At 44.1% G+C, this 24,878-nt stretch overlaps 1 protein-coding gene across 3 annotated transcripts in view; it reads left to right on the top strand.

Moving 5' to 3' along the window:
• The window catches only part of LOC123745880 (cytochrome c oxidase assembly factor 6 homolog), a 57,473-nt gene that overhangs the window by 6,640 nt on the left and 25,955 nt on the right, over positions 1-24,878 (top strand). For 2 of the 3 annotated variants that reach the window (XM_069317513.1, XM_045726980.2), the window contains exons 2-3: positions 2,478-2,633; positions 3,208-3,319. In XM_069317513.1, the coding sequence (XP_069173614.1) occupies positions 2,628-2,633; positions 3,208-3,319 (118 nt within the window). In that variant the 5' untranslated portion in view covers positions 2,478-2,627. The remainder of the gene's footprint in view (positions 1-2,477; positions 2,634-3,207; positions 3,320-24,878) is intronic. The other variant, XM_069317514.1, reaches the window with a different exon arrangement.

The following is a 24,878-nucleotide window of genomic DNA, read 5'->3' as shown; positions in this document are numbered from 1 at the left end:
TGCATATTGTTGATTCAATTATGTTCATCAATCAGTGAACAAATACTTTGTCAGTTATTACATTATAAGCACAGGTTATATATAAGTATCTGCATGTTTTGTTCACTATAATGAACCACTAAGTAGCTATTATGAGTCAAAAAGTAACGAGGAGTGACCGCCGTTTACCAGCCAGCCACTCCCGCCCTCCCTAAAGTCATCTGACTCACCCACATTCTCCTCCCACAATAATGTTTTTGCTATAATTCACTATATACAGACGTTATATATAAGTATCTACATGTTTTGTTCACCATAACTGCACATCTAAGCTTGTATGGTGAGTAAAGGCACAAAGATGTGGCTACAGTCAGCTGATCGGCGGCCGCCCTCAAGGCCAGATGCACTAATATTTCTCCTCCAACAATACTGTGTGGTGTTATTACGCTATATACACACATTATATATAAATATCTACCTGTTTTATTCACCATACTTGTACAAATAAACTGGTATGGTGCCCAAAGACCATCGTGGTAACCAGTAAACAACACCGTCGTCTGCACGGTGGCGTCGTGCAGATGACCCCACCGCCCTCACCAAAATGGCGGCTCCAAACCTTCTCTTGCTGTTTATACCCTCTATACACACGTTATATATAAGTATCTACATTTGTGTTCACCATAGCGAACCACTAAGCTGGTATGGTGAGTGCAGTCAATAAAAGGTGGCCACACAAAGTCAAAAGACTTTGACTTTGTGTGGCCCTCCCACCACCCTCCCTCCCACAGCATTACTCCTCCCTCCATGGCGCACAGCGCTAAATATCACCACAATCCTGCTATTATCAGAACCCTGGTCAGTTTTATCACAGTCAGGGGTCTTCTGTAATAATATCATCGCTACATAATAGCATGAACAAGTATAATTTGGCATTTTTAGGCGATGCTGTGGTCACAAGCTGAACAGCAGTGCTGTTAGCTCATGCTGCGTGCGTCAGGCTTGGTTGCTCACTCAATACTGAGGCCAATAACACCCGGGAGTTTGGCCCACGATTTTTAAAAAAAATGGCGTCTGTTTACAAGAGCCCTGATGAAGGTGTGGTGAACCCCGTGTATCCGCGGGCTGTTTAAATCTTGCATAGTACTCCAACACATCATATGACGTGATGCGCAGTTGACTGGAACAACGTCCAGCTTGTCATATGACGTGATGCGCACTTTATGGGTTAAGCTGCTCTGGGCTATTTGGCATTTGTCACCCACAGGTGCATAAAAAAAAAAATCAAATTTTTTTTTCTCTTACAAACCTGTTAATTTGTGTTCCTTGATCACAGGAAAAAATAATAAAAAAATCGTAAGTGGCATATTTTGGCTGCAATAGGGTAGGGAAGTCTGGCAAAAAAGTGATGCTGACTCAGCAAGCGTTGGGGAGTTCTGCTCCGCCACAGCTGTCAGGCGGGAGTTGCCACAAAGATATAATTACCTAATTATTTCAATGTGTGATTTTTTCTTCGTTTTTTTGCTGTAATATTATTCAATAGTGTGTAGTATGATATATTTAAATAATAAAATGTGAATCATCGCCGTACTCAAAATTATGGTGGGCATATTATTGATTCAATTATGTTCATAAAACAATAAACAAATACTTTGTTGGTTATTACACTATATACACAGGTTATATATAAGTATCTGCATGTTTTGTTCACCATAATGAACCACTAAGTTGATATTGCGATTCAAAAAGCAACGAGAAGTGGCCACCACATCTGCCAGTCAGCCTCTCGCCACCACTCCCTCAAAAACTCCTCACTCGCCAACATCTTCCTCCCATCATACTGTTTTTGCTTTTATTCACTATATACAGACGTTATATATAAGTATCTACATGTTCTGTTCATCTTAGCTGGTATAGTGCACAAAGAGCATAGTGGCCACCCTTACACAGCATGACAAGTCAAGAAGATGACACCACCTCCCTCACCAAAATGGCTTCTTCCAACACTCCTTTTGCTGTTATTACACTATATATACACGTTATATACATGTATAAGTATCTACATTTGTGTTCATAACAAACAACTAAGTTGGTATGCCGAGTCAAACTGCAGCAAGGAGTGACCACCACACACCAGCCAGCCCGCCACTGGCTGCCATTCCCTCACCTCACCTGATTTGCCAACATTCTACTCCCACCATACTGTGTTTGCTTTTATTCACTACTGTATATTCAGACGTTATATATAAATATCTACCCGTTTTGTTCACCATAGCGAACCACTAAGCTAGTATAAGTCCAGATAGTAAAAGGTGGTCACACAGAGTCAGCAGACAACGCTACCTCCCTCCCCACCAAGATTACTTCTCCTACTACAGCGCTAATTATCACAACAATTCTGCTATTAGCTGAATCCTGGTCATTTTTATCACAGGGGTCTTCTGTAATACTGTCATTGCCAAGTAATAGCATGTACATATATATTTTGACATTTTTAGGCGATGCTGTGGTCACAAGCTGAATAGCAGTGATGTGAGCTCATGCTGCATTTGCCGGCCTTGGTGGCTGACTCAGTACTGAGGCCCTCACACCCGGGAATGTTGCCCACGATTTAAAAAAATAAATGGCGTCTGTTTACAAGACCCCTGATGAAGGTGAGGTGAACCCTGTGTATCCGTAGGTCGTTTAAATCTTGCATAGTACTCCAACATGTCATATGACGTGATGCGCACTTTTGGGCAAGTTACTCAACACGTCATATGAGGTGTTGCGCAGTTTATGGGTTAAAGCTATATCACACCTTACCTAATCAGGCAGCTATTGAATTAGCTTCAGTTTCCATTCTTGGGTCATTATTTGGCTTATTATGAACTATGAATTAATTATTATGAATTATTATAGCCTCATAATTGCTTGAAACTTTCATGATTATTATAAAGTGATTCAAGGAAGGCCACTATTGCTATTTGGCCATGTAACTTCCTGATGGCAGGTTTTACACCAATTTTAATGTTTTTTGTTTTAGCTTCTACTCATATCATAAGAGTTGTCAGGTTGGAGAGAGATCTCCAACCTGTCAAGTGCAAATTTGGCCACATGTGATCGAACCATATGTATCTTTTTCTTAAACTTTGCTTTAAATCTTCAAACTTAATACAGTATTGCATGAAACATAAGTTGTTTTGTTATAGAAATACCATAATTGAAGGTTCTTTTTTTCACTTTCAGTGTAAAATGCCGAGGGAAATAAGTGAAAAGTCATCCCAGTTCCCAGACAAGGAAGCCCGCTATCAGTGTTGGGACTCCAGGGACAAATATTGGGAATGCTTAGACTCTGGAGGTAAATATTGTGGTAGTCTATTTAAGAAGCTCAGTAGCATGAGACTCATAACTGTATGCTTTATGGAATTATTTAATTTGTAGGCATTGCCATAGTACTTGGCATTGCCATTGCCTACAGTACTTCCTCCATGGATAAAGTTAACTACAGATGAGTAGGGACCTTTGCTAATGTTATGTAATAATACCCATCTTGAGGTGATCTTGAGATGATTTCGAGGCTTAGCATCCCCTCGACCAGGCCTCCGTTTTGTTGCACATTCCCAGGAAGCAGCCTGTAGCAGCTGTAACTCCTGGGTAACTTTTTACTGTTAGGTAACAGGAGCATCAGGGTGAAAGAAACTGCCCATTTGTTTCCGCCTCCACCGGGGATCAAACCCGGAACCTCAGGACTACGAATCAGAAGCGCTGTTCACTCATTTGTCAGGCCCCTCTGCCCATCAAGGCAAAGCACTCATGAATTTTGTAGATATTCTTTGAAATGTTTTCAGTGTTGCATTAACCACTGCACTGCGCAAAGCGCCTTTAGGCGCTTAGAGAGTTGTGCTCTTTGTTTTTTAATTTGGCTATATTTTAATGTTTTTTAATGTTTTCATTACTATTTGTGTTTTGAAATGGAAATAGTTGACTTTGGAAACATTTTGACATTAAATTTACCTGAACATTTGTAAAAATAACAAAAATATGTCCTTGACAATTGCACCAAGACGTTTTTGCCGAAAATAGGTGAGCAGTGCAAGGGTTAAGAGGGCTCCTTAAAATAAAATATTGGGTATCTGTGTTCAGTGAAATATTGTTAAGAAAAATAATCAGAATTCCAGTAAACTTCTGCTTATCTGACCTTGATGGAAACTGGGCACGGTTGAATACTGTGGATGGATGGACTACTGGCCATCTAGGACAGCCATGTTCAATATGTCAAATAATAATTTTTTTCAGCACAGTAAACTATGGAGGCTACTTGTTGAAAAACAGCAACTGGTATTTGGATACTTATGAACAGAATTAATTTTAATTTACAGTACAAGTTTTATTGCGACAATAAATCAATACATAGTAAACATTGACAATTTAAATGTCAATACAGTACAACCTCGATTCAACGCACTAAATGGGATCAACCCCGGTGTGTTGCAGCGTTGGATTCATTGCAAGAGGTGACCTTCAAGAGGCGTTTTCGTCAGTCTTTTTTTTTTTTTTCTAGTCAACAATAAAAATGCATTTTCATATACACTGTATACTGTACCTATATTACTACTCCACAAAAAAAAATGCTGTGTTACAGTTGTTGTTTACCTTATTGTTGAAGTTATGCCCATCTTGAATTCTCATGGCATTGTGAATGCTGTACAGTAAATACGTACTGTACTGTATTATGCCATTAACACTGTATTGATAAGTAGTTCTACTGTATGTTGAGTACTACAATACAGTTTATGAAAACTATTTTACACTAAAATTACTGTACTGCAACTTTAATTTGAACACTAACACCCCCTCCCCGCTCAGCTCGTTGTCGCCGTGTGGGGGCTTAGTGGGCGGCTGCCGGAGTGTGATGCTCCTTGGGACAGTCCTCTGTCCTTTTCTAGCCTTGTGCTCCTGCTGCCGTCCTCTCCAATTCTGCTGGGCACCTTTTCCTTTTCCTTCTGTTTCGTTTTTCTCCCCCCTCTTCTCCTATCTGCTTGCCGTTTCCTGCCGACCTTTTGCTTGTTCTGGTTCTTCCCTTGGACTTCTTCTATTTTGACGCCCGGGTGCTTGAGGAGGCATACTCTTGCACCCATAGAACTGTAGTACCCGACGTCGAGAGCGAGGGGAACGTTTTATTGTCAATCCCCCTTTCGTCACTGAACCCGATCTCGACGGACTGTCGGTTTCTTAAGGTGGCGTTTGTGGGGCGTATACTCACGACGCACCCTAGGAGGCCCCGGCAAGATCAGCGATAGCTTCTTGTTGGGTGTCCTGCCTCTAATTGTGGCTCCATGGTGGGTGTGGGGGCACATTCGTGAATGAATTCTTCTTTTCGTAATGATGATGACCCCTGTTTCGGCTGTTTCTGGTTTACCTTCTCAGGCTCGTGGGGTGGGCGACCAAGCCCCCGAGTCAGTCCGTGTTGGAAGACCGGGCTCTGTAGCTTCCGCTGCATTGGGTCCCGACCTTGCTCCTCCTTTGGCCTCTCTGACTCCTTCCTCTGGTTCCCCTCCCTCCTCTGTGGTTGGGTCGAGCCCCAAGCCCCCAGTGGTGACTACCTCGTCCCCTGGCGCGGCTCCTTCTCTAGTTGTAACTACTGCGCCTTTTAACCCCTCTCTCTCTGGGGGTTCTCACCGCCGTCCTCGTCACGGCCGCCCTCGCTCAATTCCTTCCAGTTCTGCTACCTATCTAGCCTTGTTTGGTCCCGCTTCGTGGGCCAAATATTTTGATCTCCTCCCTCTTGATTCTGCGCCTCCTGACGATTTCTCCCTCCATCGACATCTCGTTGATTCCGTGGATGCCTCCATTACTTTCAACCCCACTCGTCTCGGTACACGTGTCGTTGCTGCTCCTTCTCAGGATGCTGCTTCCCGCTTGGTTGCCTTATCCTGCCTTGGCAAGACCCCTGTTCGGGTCTCGAAGAACGCTCAGTTGAATGCCAGTGTTGGCACTATTTTGCTCCCGCCCCATGTTGCGACCGGTGTTCGGGACCTGCGCGACTGCCACGACGATATTCGACATATCCTTGCTGCCCAGGGCCATTCTATTCTCTAGGTGGACACGTTTACTCGTCCCCCTCGTGGTAGTCGCCGTCAACCCCTCCGGGTTGTGAAGATTACCTTTGATGGTAGGACCCTTCCACCCTCTGTCATTCTTGCTGGTGCCAGGTGCTCTGTCCAGGAGTCCATTCCTTCTCCTCGGCTCTGCAACAAGTGCTGGAGGTTTGGGCATGGTGCCCTCCGCTGCTCTGGGACTGTCTCTCTCTGTCCTTTGTGTGGTGGCGAAGGTCACTCTAAGTCGGAGTGCACTTCTCCCCAGGCTCGTTGCCTCAACTGTGGTGAGGCCCATCCTACCTTCTCCCGTGCGTGTGTCCATTACAAGCTTGAGGCAGCCGTCCTCAACTTGAAGCACCGGGAGCGTTTATCTTTTCCTGAGGCGAGATGCCAGGTTCGCCGGCTCCCGCCTTATGCTAATATCTCTTATGCTCGCGTGTTGCGCTCTTCCTCTCCTCGTCCTTCCCGCCTTCCTCAGACTCACAACCGTTTCCGGGCCTTGGACCCTGATGCACCCACTGCCCCCTCCTCTGTTCCTTTGGGTTCTCTCCCGAAGGATCCTCCTCCTGGTCCTCTGTCTGGGGTTCCCCTTCCTTCTACCCGGTCTGTCGTGTCTCCTGTGTCTTCCTCGTCTCCCTCCGTCTCTTGACTCTCCCCGCTGCCTGTCGGTGCGGGCTGATGTCCATCGCTCTCCAAACGGTCGTCATGTGTGCTCTCGTTCAGCTTCTCCTGTTGAGACGCTAGAATCCGTTGCCCAGTACGTGGTTGCTGGGACACCTGTCTCTTTACGTCAGAAGCGTAAACCTGGCTCCTCTCCTTCCTCCTCCCCGGCGGGTAAGAAGGTTTTGCTTTCTTCCTCGGCCCCTACTTCTGCCTCTCTCGCTCCTTCCCCTCCCATTTCGGTGGTTGCGCCCCCTGTTCCTGCTATGGAGGTTTCTTTAGCCCCCGCTTCCCTCTCAGTTGCTGCCCTTGCTGAGGTACGCTCCTCTCTTTCTACCCCTCCTCTTCCTGCCGCTGTCCTTGCCTGCTCCTCTCCGTTGTCTCCTCCTCTTCCTCCTCCTCCTCCGGACCCCGCCCGCCCACCTCTGATCTGTTCTCCCGTTTCCTTCCCTCCGTCTTTGCTCAGTTTACCCATGCCCCCTAACCCTGACTTTGCTGACCCTGATCCCGACCCTGATATTCTTTAACGTGCTCTGTTGCTCTTTCGCCTTTGTTTCTTCCTTGTTCTCTGTTTTTGTCCTTTCTCTTCTCGTCGTTGTCCATTCTTCAATGGAACGTTCGAGGTTATTACGCCAATTTCCTCGAACTCCAACTTCTGATTTCGCGGTTTTCGCCTCTTTGTGTCTGTCTCCAGGAGCCGATGCTTGGTGCTCGTCCTGGTCGTTTTCGTGGCTATTCCTTTCTCTCCCCCTCCCCCAGCTGTTGCTGGGGCTTCTAATTCTTCTGCTCTTTTGATTCGTGCTGATGTTCCCTTTGTTCCTTTACTTTTTCCTTCGCCTCTCCATTGTTCTGCTGCTCGTATCTTTGTGGGGAAATGGTACACTGTTTGTTCCATTTATCTCCCCCCCGAGTGTCCCGCTTTCTCTTCCTGATTTGAAACACCACCTAGACTCCTTGCCGGAGCCTGTGCTCCTGCTGGGTGACTTCAATTGTCATTCTCTTTGGGGTGACGTTCTGACGAATACCCGGGGTCACCTTCTTGAGCCGTTTCTCCTCTCTTCTTCCCTGTCTCTTCTGAATTCTGGTGAGCCCACTCATTTGGACTCTCGGACTCGCACCCTTTCTTGTCTTGATCTTTCTCTCTGCTCTTCTTCTCTTTACTTAGATTTCACGTGGCAGGTTCTTGATGACCTCCATGGAAGTGATCATTTCCCCATCCTTGTTTCCTTTTTCTCTTTTCGCCCTTCCCTCTCTTTCCCTAGGTGGCAGTTTGCTAAGGCGGACTGGACCCTATTTTCCCTCAGTGCTACTCTCTCTGACCTCTCCCTTCTGCCTCTCTCTCGCGCTCTCCTCCTTTTTCATGACACTGTCTTCAACGCTGCCCTCCGCTCTATCCCTCGCTCTTCCTCTCGAGGTCCACGGAAGTGCATTCCCTGGTGGAATGCAGACTGTGCTCGGGCTGTCCGCTGTAAGCGTGCAGCCTGGAAGAGGCACCGCTGTAGGCAGACGACCGATTCTTTTCTTTTCTTTCGGAAAGCGAGTGTGGTGGCCCGTAGGGCCATCCGTACGGCTAAACGTGAATTTTGGGCATCTTATGTCTCAACAATTACGTCCGAAACTCCTCTGGCCCAGATCTGGAAGCGTATCCGCAAGATAGCGGGTAAATTCGTTCCTGATGTTTCACCGGTCCTTCACCTCCATAATACTCTTGTGGCGGACCCGTTGCAGGTCGCTTCCGTACTGGGTTCCCACTTTTCTTCTGTTAGCTCTGGTCTTCATCTTCCCCAATCTTTTCTTCTTCGTAAACCTGTCCTTGAGTCTCGTCCTTTAGATTTCTGCACTCGTCTTCAACTTCCCTATAATGATCCCTTCTCTCTCTCTGAACTTCGTTCTGCCCTGGCCCTCTGCGGTTCTACGGCGGCGGGCTCCGATGGTATTCATTATGAGATGCTTCGCCATCTCCCTCCGTGCACGTCTCAGTATTTACTGAGTCTGTATAATCGGATCTGGGAGTCGTCGTCAGTCCCTGAGGACTGGCTCGATGCTGTTGTCCTCCCTGTTCGCAAACCGGGGTCTCTGGGTACTTTCCCTAAGGACTTTCGCCCTATTGCTCTCACAAGTTGTATCTGCAAATTCTTTGAACGTATGGTTAATGTTCGTCTGATGTGGTTCCTGGAACACCATCACCTCCTCTCCCCTTCTCAATTTGGTTTCCGCAAGTGCCGCAGCACGACAGATGTCCTGGTGAACTTGGAGGTCTATATTCGTACTGCTTTTGCTGCGAAGACCTCCGTTGTTGCCGTCCTTTTTGACCTGGAAAAGGCTTACGACACCACTTGGAGATATCATATTCTATCTCAACTTCATTCTTTTGGCCTTCGTGGTCATCTCAATCTCTTTCTCCGGAGCTTCCTCTCGCGTCGTTCCTTTCGGGTGCGCCTTGGTACCGCGCTCTCTGCCTCTTTTCAGCAATACGAAGGTGTGCCCCAGGGTAGTGTTCTGAGCACTACTCTTTTTCTGGTTGCCCTCAATGGTCTTCTTTCTTCTCTTCCTTCTGATGTCTTCTCCGCTCTTTATGTCGATGATCTTACCCTTTGCTGTCAGGGTGATGATTCGCCTCTCCTTCAGCGCCGGCTTCAACTTGCAATTGATGCCGTGTCGTCTTGGGCCACTGATCATGGCTTCAGGTTCTCTACTTCTAAGACTTGCGCCATGACTTGTACGCAGAAACGGGTTGTTCTTCGTCCCTCTTTCTCACTTTATGGTCATCCCCTTGAATACAAAGATTCCGCAAAGCTTTTGGGGTTATTCCTTGACACTCGTTTGTCTTGGTCTCCCCATATCTCTTACCTCCGTGTTAAGTGCTCTAAGGCCCTTACCCTCCTTTGGGTCTTGTCCCATACTTCTTGGGGAGCAGATAGGCGCACTCTCCTTGCTTTACATTCCTCTCTTGTCCTGTCCAAGCTCGATTATGGTTGCCCTGCTTACTCGTCTGCTTCTCCTTCTACTCTTCGCCGTCTTGATGCTTTGCACCATACTGGGTTGCGCCTCAGTTCTGGTGCCTTTCGTTCGACTCCTGTCCTAAGCTTGTGTGTTGACACTGGCTTCCTGTCTCTCCAGTACCGCCGTGATCGCTACTGTCTTCGCTATCTTGCGCGGTCCTTACAACGTCCTTCCTCTCGCCTCTGTCGTGCTTTAACTTTTACCCCTCCTGCGGTTCCTGTTCCTCTTCACCACCTCCCTCTTTCTGTCCAGTTATCTCGCCTCCAGGATTCTCTTTCCGTTCGTATTTCTAATGTTTCTCCTCGTGTTGTTCCTTCTTTGCCCCGTGGAGAGTCCCTCTTCCGCGGTTTTGTACTTCCTTGACCCGTATCACTAAAGCTTTTACCCCTCCTACGGTTCTAAAACGCCTTTTCCTTGAGCACTTTTCTTCTCACTCCCGCTCCGTTTCTGTCTTCACCGATGGGTCTAAGTCGGCGGACGGTGTTGGCTACTCTGTTGTTTTTCCTGATCGCACTTATATGTGTCGCTTACCTCCGGAGACTAGCATCTTTACAGCGGAACTTTATGCTATTCTCTATGCTCTTCGTCTCCTGCTTTCTCGTTGTCAGTCCTCCTTTGTAGTTGTTGTTGACTCTCGTAGTGCCCTCATGGCTCTCGGGTCCTTTAATCCAGTTCATCCAGTAGTTGTCGAGATCCAGCATTGGCTGTTTCTTGTTCACAGTAAATTTAAGTCGGTTGAGTTTTGTTGGGTTCCCAGCCATATTGGTGTGTCTTTAAATGAGCGTGCAGATGCTGCCGCTAAGGAAGCTGTCTGCTCTTGTCCCATCTCTCGTAAAGGTATTCCGTATTCCGACTTTTACCCGGTTATCCATTCCTCCGTCCTTACCCGTTGGCAGGGTTCTTGGTTGTCTGTTACTGGTAACAAACTACGTACTCTTAAATGTTGTGTTTCCTCGTGGCCGTCCTCCTTCCATCGTAACCGGCGGTTGGAAACAGCTCTGGCGAGGTTGCGTATTGGCCATACTCGCTTAACCCATGGTCACTTGATGGAGCGCCGCCCTGCTCCTTATTGTCCTAGTTGCATTGTCCCTCTTACGGTCGTGCATGTCCTTCTTGAATGTCCTGACTTTCAGGACGAGCGTGTGTCTTGCTTTCCGACCGCCCCTCGCGGTCACCTGTCCCTCAGTAGAATTCTTGGCGACTCGGATACTTTTGATATCGTTCGCCTTATGCGTTTTTGTTCTTGTATTGGCATCCTTGGTGATATTTAGCGCCCTCTGATTATTTTGCGCATTTGATGGTGCTACATAGCCTTCCCGGTTTGGTGCCTTCTTTTGATAATTACTTACTTACTTGAACACTAACACTATGTACTTAAATTTAACACTTATTCTAACTGTACACTCCCCACATGATGTTCTTAGATGTTTGCATCAGCTTTGCTGGTGCTCACTACTGCTGTGTTTGCTTCAGCTGCTTCTGAGCTGGTGCTGGCTGCTGTCGTACCGGTGCTGGGTACGGCTGTGCTCGTGCTGGGTATGGCTGTGCTCGTGCTGGGCATGGCTATGTTCGAGCTGGGCACGGCTGTGTTCATGCTGGGTACTGCTGTGCTAGTGCTGGGTACGGCTGTGCTCGTACTGGGTACTGCTGTGCTCGTGCTGGGTACTGCTGTGCTCGTGCTGGGTACGGCTGTGCTCGTGCTGGGTACGGCTGTGCTCGTGCTAGGTATGGCTGTGCTCGTGCTGGGTACGGCTGTGCTCGTGCTGGGTATGGCTGTGCTGGTTTATTTTCTGCTACTAGTTCTTGCAAAATATTGCTTCATTTTTGGCATTAATAAGGCACTATTAGCTAGCCCCTGAGACATCTTGTTGTATAACAATACAGCTGTAGTAAAAAAATGGTAAATTCCACTATTATTCTTCCACCAGCGGATAAATAGGTCAATCGCAGACGAAGCTAAGGGCACTGGGTGCCTACTGTACGAACGCAGACTAGGTCTATACACCCTACAGTAGGCTGGTGTTTAAGCAAGATCCAGTAACATAAATTTCTCTCAAATATTGGATTTACATCAAGTTATATATTTTTGGGTTATATATTTAGTTTTGCAACATTATTACGATAATAAGAGCTATAAAAAATACTTACTTTAGAAGTGATTTATTAATTTTATTATTTCGAAGCCGTGGGTCACTGAACTGTGGCGACGAAATCAAACGAAACACGCATGGTGTGTACACACGGATTAGACCCATTCACTCGCGCTGGAGTTGTGCCACCAATAACATGAATTATTTCTCAAATAGCAGATATGTATCATATTACAGTATATTTTTGGTTTTATTTAGTTTAGTTTAATTAGGATAATAAAGAGCTATTAAAACACCGGTTTTAGAAATTATTTATTAATCTGAAACGTTCAAAGTCATGGGTCACTGAACTATGATGACATAGACGAAAGTGAGTGAAACCTCACTGTAAAGTGAGGTTTACTGTATGGTATTCCCTTATCTGTCCACCCTTGCTCATCTTGTTTCATTACAGAAAATGTACAGTATATGAGATTTCAACACATTACCTAGCTATTCATGCTTCAGCCTTTAAATTTGCAAAGATCTCATGTGCCACAAATCGGTGAATGAAAATCATGGAAACACTTGTGTGGACCACTCTGGCTGGTGTTTGGGTAATATGCTTCACTTGATGTGTGGACCATTCTGGCTGGTGTTTGGTTCATATGGTTCACTTGTTGTGTGGTCCACTTGTGTAATCCAACTTGTCATATGAAGGAATTATTAATTGTAACCTGTGATGGAATTGGAACGTTTTCCACCACTCTGTGAACTCTGTCCCAACATCATAAGCTTGTGGTCCACGTGTGTGGTCCCCTTGTGTGATCCACTTGTGTGATCTAACTTGTCATATGAGGGAATTATTAATTGCAACCTGTGATAGAATGGGAAAATTTTCCACCAGTCTGTGAACTCTGTCCCAACATTGTAAGCAAATCTGCACATCCCCCGCTTCGGCGAACCATTGTTCGTCGAACCGGGTGAGTAAATCCTGCCTGAAAAGTGTGCGATCTAGCCAGAGATTCGTTGAATTGGGGTACGTTGAATCGAGGTTGTACTATACAGTTATTAGGTTATAACAGGGTTGTTGATTTAAAAAATATAAAATATTTTTCTTTTAATTAACCACTGCACTGCACAACACACCTTGAGGCGATGGGTGGTGCGCAACGCTCCTCAGGGATCTATAGGTATAGTGTATCATTCAAAACTCTCGCAGCTACGCGGGGTTCACACCAGCTTTCTCAGGGCTCTCCTGAATAGACAGCATTTTTTTTTTTTTTGTCATGGCCAACATTCCCGTGTGTGAAGGCCTCGGTACTGAGTGAGCAACCAAGCCTAGTACATGCAGCATGAGTGAACAGCATTGCTGTTCAGCTTTTAACCACAGCATTGCCTAAAATTTTCCAAATATATACGTATCTAGTATTATTTAGCCATGATAGTATTACAGAAGAACCTGACTGAGATAAAGACTGTGTACAATGTTCAGATATCAGTGAATAACTGCTGTTCAAGATGTTTACAGCGTTAGCTACAGCACACATCAATTATTTTGTCCATCTAAAATTCTTCAAATGATTTTTCATGTTCCTTTACAAAATAAACATGTGGAAAATTATTTACATGATTTAGTGACCAGGATTCTGATAATGGCAGGATTGTGGTGAGAACTAGCGACGTACATAGTATGGTGGGAGGAGTAATCTTGGTGAGGTAGGGATAGGTGGCATTGGCTGCTGGCTGGTGTGTGGCAACATATTATTGTCTGGAATCACCATACCAGGCTACTGGTTTGCTATGGTGAAAACAAATGTAGATACTTTTATGTAACATGTGTATAGAGTGTAATAACAGCAAAAGGCTTATGTTGGGAGGAGCCATTTAGGTGAGGGAATGAGTGAGGGGCTGTCGTCTGCTGTGTGACGTGTCATGCAGTGGCCACTATGCTGTTTGGACACCATACCAGCTTAGTTGCACAGTTATAGTGAATAAAACATGTAGATAGTTATATATAATGTGTGTATAGTGTAAAAACACCACAAACAGTATTATGGGAGGAGTAATATTGGCAAGTTAGGTGTTGAAGGAGTGAGGGAGGGTTGGCTGGGTGTGGCAGCCCACTCTTGGTTTTTGGGCTCACCATACCAACTTAGTGGTTCACTATGGTGAACACATAGCAAGTGAACATAATGTGTTTGGAGGAACATCACATTGAGAAGTCACACTGCTGCAAGCTCCAGGATAATTCAAATTATCAAAGTGTTAGGGAGTAGGGGTGAGGGGTGCAAGTGATATCCCAGAACACATGAAGGTGTAAGGAATTTAGAAAGAAACTAAGAGATAAGAAATAAGTGTCAGTGAATGAAAAATCTTGACTAGAAAAGTTGATCTTTCAAAACAGCAGAATGTCAACAACAAAGATGGCTGCCACCACAGGGGAGGACACCATACTAACAAAGGAATCTTTTGCAGGTTTCTCACAACAAGATGTAATGAAAGGTGGTTTTCTTGGCAGGTTAGTGATAATTGAGGACATGTTAAAGAATTATGAAGAAAAGGTAATTAAATTAGAACAAGAAAATGAAGGTCTCAAGATTGAGTTTTGTAATTTAAAAGGAAGTATTTTCCAGCAAGGTAAGGAAATTACCAGCTTGACTGATAAGGTAAGGATACAGAAGGCACATATCAAGGAACTAGGAAAGGATAATGAGGCATGGAAAGTGAAGAGTAGGGAATTTGAAGAAATTAACAAGAAAATACTCATATGGTAAACAAGTCCAAGGAACCCTGAGGGGCTAACAAAGAATTAGGCAAGGATATGCAACGAGAAACTTCATTGACAACTCACATAGAGGAGGGTAATAAAGAAATAGAAAAGTATAAAGAAGAAATAAGAGAGACTTATGTGCAAGTTGTAAAAGAGAAAGAGGCAATCAAGGAAGTGTGTTTGGAAGTCAAAACCAGAAATGACCAACAAGAAGCAGAAATTAGGCAAGCAATTAGGAAAGAACTGATAACCAACAGTAAACTAGTACAAAACACTGCAGACAGAAGTAAGTCTATAATAATTTTTTAATGTTTAGAGAAGGAAATTTCATCTAGGGTGGACAGAGCAGCAGAAGAGATGAAAATCATATAGAAAATAATAGGTTTAGGAGAAGGCCTAAACTCGAAGGAAAATGTCAGTGATTTTAGAAGAATAGGAAAATATGAGAAAGACAAGAACTGCCCCTTAAGGGTGATGTTTAATGGAGTACAAAACATGATGGAAGTGCTTAGAAATGCCAGGAAATTGCAAGGTGATGAGGTTGGCAAACTTTGGTCAATAAGACAAGACCTCTCAAAGGGAGATGGAGAAAAGCTGAAAATGAACCTCATAGAAGCAAAACTTCTAAATGGGAATAGAAATGAAGACAGAAATTCTTTTTTCTACAAAGTGTCAGGGACTGGAAAGCTAGTGTAATGGTACTGTGACGGTAACGCGTTGGTGTTCGGCTGTTCAAAGCTAGGGGTATGGCCTCGTCACATAGTATTAAAAAAAAAATAGAAAATCTGGAACTTCGTCTGTGGTAAGGTAAGGAGAAGACACACAAAACACAAGTAAATTTTAACAATGAAATTTTAATTACGTTAAAGAAATAAAACATGAATAAAATGGTCAAACAAATTCGTATAATAAAATCAATCAATCAAAATAATAAGAATAATTAAATGACACAATGAAAAGTTACGTTAAGACAAAATAACAAGAAGTGCAATATACAAGTATATGAAAGGTGCTGGAATATTGGCTTTAAGCTATCACCTCTCTCAGTATACGTACGCTAAAGCTTACGTCTAGCAGGGAGAAGTGTTAACTGTGAAAGCACGGAATATTCTGAGGACTGAGGTCGTGGCGGCCCCAGACATCAAGTAGTATGGGGGGGTGGAGTGCAGTTGCAGCCCGACCGGCGACCAATCAGAGGAGCCGGCAGCAAGACAGGTAGTTTGGCGGTTTGAGTCTGAGCAGGTGTTCTTGGCTGCATACGTTTTGCGCTCTGGCAAACCTTGCTGGTGTTGTTGTCGTTGTTGGACATTTCTTCCATAGTAGTTATATATATTTGTTGCGACGTATTTGTGGAGGGAAGAGCAGGCTCAATCTCTTGAAGGAGATTATTGTCACAGTACATAAAAACAAGGCAACAAAATCATTAGTGGAAAGGGGAGTAAGGAACAAAGGAAAAGGGAATATGTTCCTGAAAATAGTATATACCAACATTAACAGTCTCCGTGGTGTAGGGGGCCTCGTAGCCTGGTGGATAGCGCGCAGGACTCGTAATTCTGTGGCGCGGGTTCGATTCCCGCACGAGGCAGAAACAAATGGGCAAAGTTTCTTTCACCCTGAATGCCTCTGTTACCTAGCAGTAAATAGGTACCTGGGAGTTAGTCAGCTGTCACGGGCTGCTTCCTGGGGGTGGAGGCCTGGTCGAGGACCGGGCCGCGGGGACACTAAAAAAGCCCCGAAATCATCTCAAGATAACCTCAAGAAGATAGTGGTAAGACACTCGCCTGGTGTTCCGCGAGCGCTATGTCATGGGTTCGTATCCTGGTCGTTGAGGATTTACTGGTGCAATTCCTTAACTGTAGCCTCTGTTTAACGCAACAGTAAAATGTGTACTTGGATGAAAAAATGATTCTTCGCGGCAGGGGATCGTATTCCAGGGACCTGCCCGAAACGCTACGCGTACTAGTGGCTGTACAAGAATGTAACAACTCTTGTACATACAGTATCTCAAAAAAAAAAAAAAAAGATGGAGTTAGATAAAAAAAAACTTTGGAGTTGCAAGATATAATTCAGCTTAAGGTACCAGATATTATCGCATTATCAGACGAAACTTGAAGGAAATGTATTAAATGAAGTCGTATTCCCAAGGGGCCACTCAGTTTGGAGACGTGACAGGAAAACTAGGAAGTGGGGAGGAGTGGCTGTGCTGGTGAAAGAACACCTGAAGGTAAGTGTGTTAATATTTTAAAATCCTAAAGATATTGACATAATGGCATTGCAGGTCTGGAATCAGGATGATACGCTGATAATTTTAAATACCTACAGCCCACCAGCAAGCAACACACGGACAAAGGAAGAACTGGATGACAAACGAGAGGGCCTCATAATGGTCATGAGAAATTATTGAACAAGCAGATAAATTTTAATCACGACTGTTGATACTGGGGACTTCAACTTTTAAGCAATAGACTGGGAGGCCTATGAAGCAAGAATGGAGGACTTGAAGATTTGTAGACCTCATTCTGGAGACATTCTTGTATCAACACGTCAATTAGGCCACAAGAATAATGGAAGGGGATGTACTGGATCTAGTATTCACCAGGAAAGGAGGAGATATTTGACATCAAGTACCTTCCTCCCTTGGAAAGGAGTGATCATGTCCTGTTAGACATTGAATATGATTTAAGATACCATCTAGAAGAAATTGGGGACATTGAACAGTTGATAAACTCGATTTTTGTTCATTTTTTGCGCACAGTTCCAAATACATTTTATTTATTTTTTTTGTGCCAATCCTATGTATAATGAACACGTACACTATATTACACTATACATGTAGCGTCGTCTGCTGTGTGATTTCTCGTGCAGTGTATGGTGGCCACTGTACTGTTTGGAAACAATACCAATTTACTTGCATAGTTCTGGTGAATAAAACATGTAGATAGGTATACATACCATGTAAAAAGTGTAATAAAAACAATAACAGTATGGTGGGAGGAGCAATGTTGGCAAGTGAGGTGTAAGGAGTAAGCTAGGTGTTGGAGGAGTGAGGGAGGACTGGCGGCATGTGGCAGCTCACGCTTGCGGAGTTCTGAGTTGTGTTGATGGTGAATGTATTTAGTGTGTGATAGTGTATAGTGTGAAAATATGTTGTAAATATACATAAATGAACATGAAACATTGGTGTGAATAACAGTATGGTGGGAGGTGGTGTGATGGCGAGTACGGTGTTGGAGGAGTGAGGGAGGACTGGCTGGGTGTGGCAGCTCACACATGCAGAGTTCCGAGTGTGTTTATGGTGTGTGTGTATATAGTGTGATACTGTACAATGTGTAAATAGATTGTATATATACATAAATTAGCATGATGCATTGGAAATGTGTGTCGGATATGTGTACACATGTCATGACGCAACAGTGTCCTCGGACAGTACGGATGTTTTACTGCAGTAATATAGTGTATGTGTTCATTATACATAGGATTAGCACGTAAAAGCAAATAAAATGTATTTGGAACAGTGCGCAAATAATGAAAAAAAATATATTCGCGCCAACTCGCGTGCCCTGCCCCGGGAGAGTACATGACGGGTGAACGGGGAATGATGACGTCACACCCCAACTTACAGACCCCATAGCAGCCAAAGTAAGTACAATTTTGATTTTTTTTTTGACACCCATACTGAGGGAAGGGTTTTTGACACTTTAAGAAAACAAAAGAATTTTTTCAAGAGAATTTATTTCCTGCGCACTGGGAGGGGGGGGGGGTTGTCATATTTGGAGGCCGTGCAGTTAAAGGGGTAAAGAGCTTGCTGTTGTGATTGCTACTCTCCTATGAGGGATGAGTGTGTTATTGAATCTGCATTCCTGTTAGTGTTGAAAGAAGCTGTCAGGATTGTGGTCGTCACAGATGGCAACTTTCCACTCGCCTGTGGAGTCTAGATTGACGAGTCGTGTAGAAGAATGTCAGTGACAGGCCAGGATGGGAGTTTGAGAGTATGCATTTAGATATAACAAACTTCCTTGCCCTAATGAGATCGTGGCATTGAATGGAAACTTGTCATAGAGTTCAGATGTTATACTTGTTGCACAGATTTTATAATTGTGTAGGCTTTTGATGGGCAGTGTTTTTGGATGTAACCATAGTGCTGGCGTTCTTAGCATCTTCACTTTGGTGGCCTACAAGGCGCGACCCTGTAATGTTTGCTGTCTCCACAAGAGCTGGTCGCCGAGGATAGTCTCACTTCTGACTTCTCACAATTTGGTCCTCAATGCTGGTCCCATTGACTGGTCAATGCATGTTGACCAGTCTTGCAGTTGGGCTCCTTTTACTTTGATACCTTCTCTGTACCTGGAGAAGGCATCATAACAACAAGGAAAACAACATCAGAAACAGCCCTGTAAGAACAGATGGGCTGAAGCATCAGCAAGACTACCTCAAACACATTCACCTTTAACCTGTGATGCACCGAGTTTATTGTAAAATTCCCTGTGTTTACTAGTTGTGTTTACTAGTTGTGTTTTTGCGGGGGTTGAGCTTTGCTCTTTCGGCCCGCCTCTCAACTGTCAATCAACTGTTTACTAACTACTTTTTTTTTTTTTTTTTTTTTTTTTTTTTTTTTTTTTCCCCCACACACCACACACACACCCCAGGAAGCAGCCCATGACAGCTGACTAACTCCCAGGTACCTATTTACTGCTAGGTAACAGGGGCACTTAGGGTGAAAGAAACTTTGCCCATTTGTTTCTGCCTCGTGCGGGAATCGAACCCGCGCCACAGAATTACGAGTCCTGCGCGCTATCCACCAGGCTACGAGGCCCCTTAAGCATGAAATCGTGTTCCCCCCCAATTTTTTTATTCGTAAAATGATAAATTCCCTTCCCTGAACATGTCTATGTAAAAATAAATACCAATTTCCACTTTGGCTGTGGGGACGTGGACAAGGTGCGCTGTGACGTCATCAGTGGCTGGTCGCCCGTGCGTGACACGCCCAGACACGGTCGGGTGGGCCATTCAAACACCGGGTGTTGTCACAAATATATTTTCAATTATTTGCTCTATTTCCAATGCGTTTTTTATTTGCTTTTTATCGTATATGATGCATATTTGTGTCCTTTACAATGTGTATACAGTAGAACGTTCATAATGTTCCATGGAACTGTGATACATGTGTCAGTAATGTGTCCACAATAAATATTTATTATCACAATATTACTTGTTAAAAATTCACTAAAATTACAGTATGTACAGTTTCACACTATTTACACAGTAACACACTGTATTACACAGTACTTTGGAAGTGAGTAATAATCTGTAGTCCATGGTACACAGCGCAACTTCGCTCTTGTTGCACCAGGTACAGATAGATTTTCGCTTCCTGTTTCTTCGTTCTGTGTGCTTGCAAATAATGCACTCACGTACATCCTTGGCTTTAGTACCTGTAGGTGGTATGTAGCTAAGCTTGTAAAGCATAAAGTAGTCTTGAAAAGATTATAGGAAAAGATCAGTTTGTAAGGTAGTCATGAAAAGATCGCTTTGCAAGGTCCCACACAGGGAAAGATTCAGCTAGCCTCGAAGAGTCTGTCAGTTTGGAAGAGATTCAGCTATTCTTGAAAATATCTATGGAAAACACCACCATGGAAGCCGCTAACATCTATGCTACTTGTATCAGATGCATCATCAGTGAATGCAGAAAACGATTCATCTATGTATCATCTATATAAATTGGAGATAGCATAGGTGGGCAAGGGTGGCGCTCAGAGCTACAACTGGATACGCGCTCTGTATCGTCCTCATAGGTGCTGTATCACTTGCATCTGACCTTTGTGTTAGGTCCTTATTGCACCTAGCTTCACCAATATTATGACCCCTTATGTTCTTCAAACAATAAGGTTTGAATTTCACCAACAAAGCGCGATCTTTCAACACCGCGTCGGACAGGTGTTTGGGAGCCAGAGGCGTGTGCACCACCCATGGTTGCTCACTCAGTACTAACCCAGCCAGCAGCCCTAGGGTATTATGGGAATTTTTTTACAAGATGGTTACCTCTCACTGGAGGTCCTAAGAGTCCATTTTGTACACAACCAGCTACGCACACATTTAGAATGGGTACGTAAAAATCAAAGAGTTTTCTCGGTTAACCCTTAACATGCTAGGGGTATAATATCCTTTGTTCCCCACAGGCGCATGTAATTTTGAAAAAAAAAAAAAAATTCTTCCTAATCTGTTAATTTGTGTTCACTGATCATGGGAAAAATAATAAAAAAATCGTAAGTGACATATATTGCCCGCTATAGGGCGGGGAAGTCTGGCAAAAAACAGGCGCTGACTCAGCGTGCGTCCCAGGCGGTCTGTTCATCGCCAGCTGTCAGGCCAGAGTTGCCACAAAGACATAATTACCTAATTATTTCAATGTCTCTGATCGATTTTTCGTAGTTTTTTGCTGTAATATTATTCAATAGTGTGTAGTTTGATATATTTATATAATAAAATTAGTGAATCATCACTGTACTCAAAAATATGGTGTGCATATTGTTGATTCAATTATGTTCATCAAACAGTGAACAAATACTTTGTCGGTTATTACACTATATACACAGGTTATATATAAGTATCTGCATGTTTTGTTCACCATAACAAACCACTAAGTTGCTATTATGAGTCAAAAAGTAACGAGGAGTGACCGCCGTGTACCAGCCAACCACTCACGCCCTCCCTCAAGTCACCTGACTCACCCACATTCTCCTCCCACAATACTGTTTTTGCTTTTATTCACTATATACAGACGCTATATACAGTATAAGTATCTACATTCGTGTTCACCATAACGAACCACTAAGTTGGTATGCTGAGTGGCAGTGGCAGCCAGTGGCAGCCCGCCACTGGCTGCCACTCCCTCCCTCCCTCACCTCACCTGACTTGCCACCATTCTCCACCCACCATACTGTTTTTGCTTTTATATACAGACTTTATAAATATTTACATGTTTTGTTCACCATAACTGTACATCTAAGCTTGTATGGTGAGTAAAGGCACAAAGACGTAGGACCTCACACAGTCAGCTGATGGCTGCCGCCCTCAAGGCCAGACGCATTAATATTTCTCCTCCAACAATACTGTTTGTGGTGTTATTACGCTATATACACACATTATATATAAATATCTACCTGTTTTATTCACCATACTTGTACAAGTAAACTGGTATGGTGCCCAAAGACCATCGTGGTCATCAGTAAACAACATGGTAAGTCCTGCAGACGACGCTCCTCCCTCACCAAAATGGCGGCTCCCAACCTCCTACTCTTGCTGTTTATACCCTCTATACACACGTTATATATAAGTATCTACATTTGTGTTCACCATAGCGAACCACTAAGCTGGTATGGTGAGTGCAGTCAATAAAAGGTGGCCACACACAGTCAGAAGAACCCTGGTCAGTTTTATCACAATCAGGGGTCTTCTGTAATAATATCATCACTACATAATAGCATGAACAAGTATATTATGGCATTTTTAGGCGATGCTGTGGTCACAAGCTGAACAGCAGTGCTGTGAGCTCATGCTGCATGCGTCAGGCTTGGTAGCTCACTCAATACTGAGGCCCCTAACACCCAGGAGTTTGGCCCACGATTTTTGTAAAAAATGGCGTCTGTTTACAAGAGCCCTGATGAAAGTGTGGTGAACCCCGTGTATCCGCGGGCCGTTTAAATCTTGCGTAGTACACCAACACGTCATATGACGTGATGTGCACTTTAAGGGTTAACACAGTTTCCCACCGGCCGAGAATACTCGGCGCAGTTAAGTGGTTAAAGATGAAGACCAAAAGTGAAGCACCTAACAATGCCAAGTGTCAATGGGAGAGCTGAAGATAAAGCCCCAGTCCAAGGTCTATTAAACTCGAACGTGTATCAACGAATATCGTTAGTCGACGACACGATCGTAAGTTGTCGCATTTTCCGACCAAATTTATATCGTAACTCGAAAAAATTGTAAGTCGATCGTAAGTCGAGGTGTCGCTGTATTTGATTTAGGATTATGCATCCACCAACACTGATCTCCCAGAAAACACTATTTACCTTCATAAATCTCCCAGAATATATATGCTAATGCAATTTTTATTGTGCAAGATGAAATAGTAGTCCAAACTTCAGTGACACAGGTCCTAATAACTGAATATGTATATGATAGGACATTTTTGCTAGGTGGAGGATGGCAAACATGTTTGAAGTTTAGGGTCAAACAGCTGTTTCGTATCTTACTGCTTAGCTCAACAAGTGCTCCATTCAATAAACTCCCTTGGTTCTAATGGCATATAAAATACAACTACAGTATTTGGTTATGAATTCTAATTTTCCATACAATTTGTATATAAACATAGTATCATAACTTTCATTATTTGCAAATGCTGTAATTAAGATCGTAGCTCTGCCAATCCTTATTTTATGTTAAGGCATGTCCAGCTAGAACAGTCTGCTGTTGCAGTAATGTGCGAGATTAAAATTGGTATTTGAAAGCTTTTACCTAGTTTGTTCCGGGTGAGTTGGAAAAAGCTGATATCCCAGGTGACTGTACTGTAGATCAGGAACTAGCATGCACAGGGAGAGACCACATTCCTCTCCAATCAGGTTGGTGCTGCTTTTGATGAAAGCAGTAATAATAAAATAATTTGGTAATACTGTACCCGTACTGTACTCCTTAATGATGTAGAATCTATTTTTACTTTAAGAAGAAATAATGAAGTGATTTGCATTGGTTAGATATCTTAGGCAGAAGGCAAGATGAGCCTCTTGTTATACTTTTGATGTTATGCAACCATCATTATCAAAATTCTTTGCAAGGTGCTATATAGTATCTGCGATACCATCATGTACCATAAAAAATAATGCTATTTTCTAGGGGAGAAGGGGGAGCCCATTGTTGCTTCCTGATGCTACTATGTATTGATATGGTAACATCTATGAAGTTGCATCAGTTTTGGAATTCCACAGGCCTCTCAGGGACCAGCACCAAAATCTGCCCCCCTCCCCCCCCCCCCCCATCCCTCAAAGAGGCGCAAGGAGTGGGCGACATTTATTTTCGCCACAGACTGGGGAAAGTGACCAGAAAGTCAACGAGTCAAAAGAAACCACTGCTGGCTTCAATAGAGACTGAAACCTTGAGAATCACCAAAAGAACTCCCCCACAATGTAAACAAATGATTGAATTCTGATGGAACTAGCACGAGCTCATTTGCCCCACCTTCGTCACTTGTTTGGGGGATGGGGGAGGTAACCCACCACCAGCCGGCATCACCACGCTCACTTCTATGGCTGATTTAGTAGGTACCAGGTTGCTTCTCGTCCATGCTTCCATGTTTTGCTTCTTCAGCTAAGTTGTGGTGTTTGCTCTTCATGCATTTCTTGTACACTGTATTATAACATGAGCCAAGTGCATGTTTCCAGTGTGCTCTTTAGTGCTACTCTTGCAGTGCCAGGGTTATCTTCCCTGGGGTATTCTGGAGTATTTGGGAATTACTTCCTTTGAGATTCTCCTCGCTTGTGGTGGCCTGGCCCAGGGCCAGGGCCAGGGCCAGGTGTCTTGGGATGTTCCTATCTTCACGTGGGTCAAGTGCAGCTTTGTCTGCGGAACGTGCGGGTAGTTTGTGCTTCTCTCAGTGCAGCCAGGGTCGGCCTTCACAGCCTCTTGGATGCTTTATGAGGTTCTGGAGTCTTCCTGACTGGTAGACTATCCCTTGTTCTCACTTGGTGCAACTTTTGTCATACCCACATGCTTGAGTGGCATGTGGTGTTGATCATGTCACAGGTGTTTTTGGGAGGCCTGTCTTTTGTGCCTTAAATGACCGACTGTTTGCCCCTGCTCTTTCTCAGGACGTGGGTCTCGTGCAGTTCCATGCCCACGTTACCCTATTGTCTGTGATGCTTGTGGTAGATGACCTTTGTGCTCATTTGTATTTGGGTTCCATCGTGCATTTTCTGTGCCTGCTTTAGCTGCATTCTATTTGGTTCACAGAGGACATGGGAATGCTAGGTGGGAGGTCCCTTGTGGGACTCTTGGCCTCCAGTGTGGCTGCGTCGGTCTGCTTTTCAAGCTGTACTCTCCCATGCTCTGGGAGGCAGTGGACATGTTCTTTGCTACCCAACTCACTTGTCAACAGGCTGTGTTAGTCCATTCTTTGGATTTGGCATAGGCCTTTCCTCTTCTGTCTGCCTCTCCTTTTTCTCTTCTCCTCTTTCCTGAGAATTCTGTTATGCATTTCCTCTCTTTGGAGAATACAGTTTATCGACCCATTTTGGACTTCTCATTCTCTTTTCGAGGTGGTCG

This window comes from Procambarus clarkii, chromosome 88 (assembly GCF_040958095.1).
Source record: "Procambarus clarkii isolate CNS0578487 chromosome 88, FALCON_Pclarkii_2.0, whole genome shotgun sequence".
NCBI classification, from domain to species: Eukaryota; Metazoa; Arthropoda; class Malacostraca; order Decapoda; family Cambaridae; genus Procambarus; species Procambarus clarkii.
The sequence above is the reverse complement of the archived record's forward strand: the minus strand, read 5'-3'. Positions and strand labels throughout refer to the sequence as shown.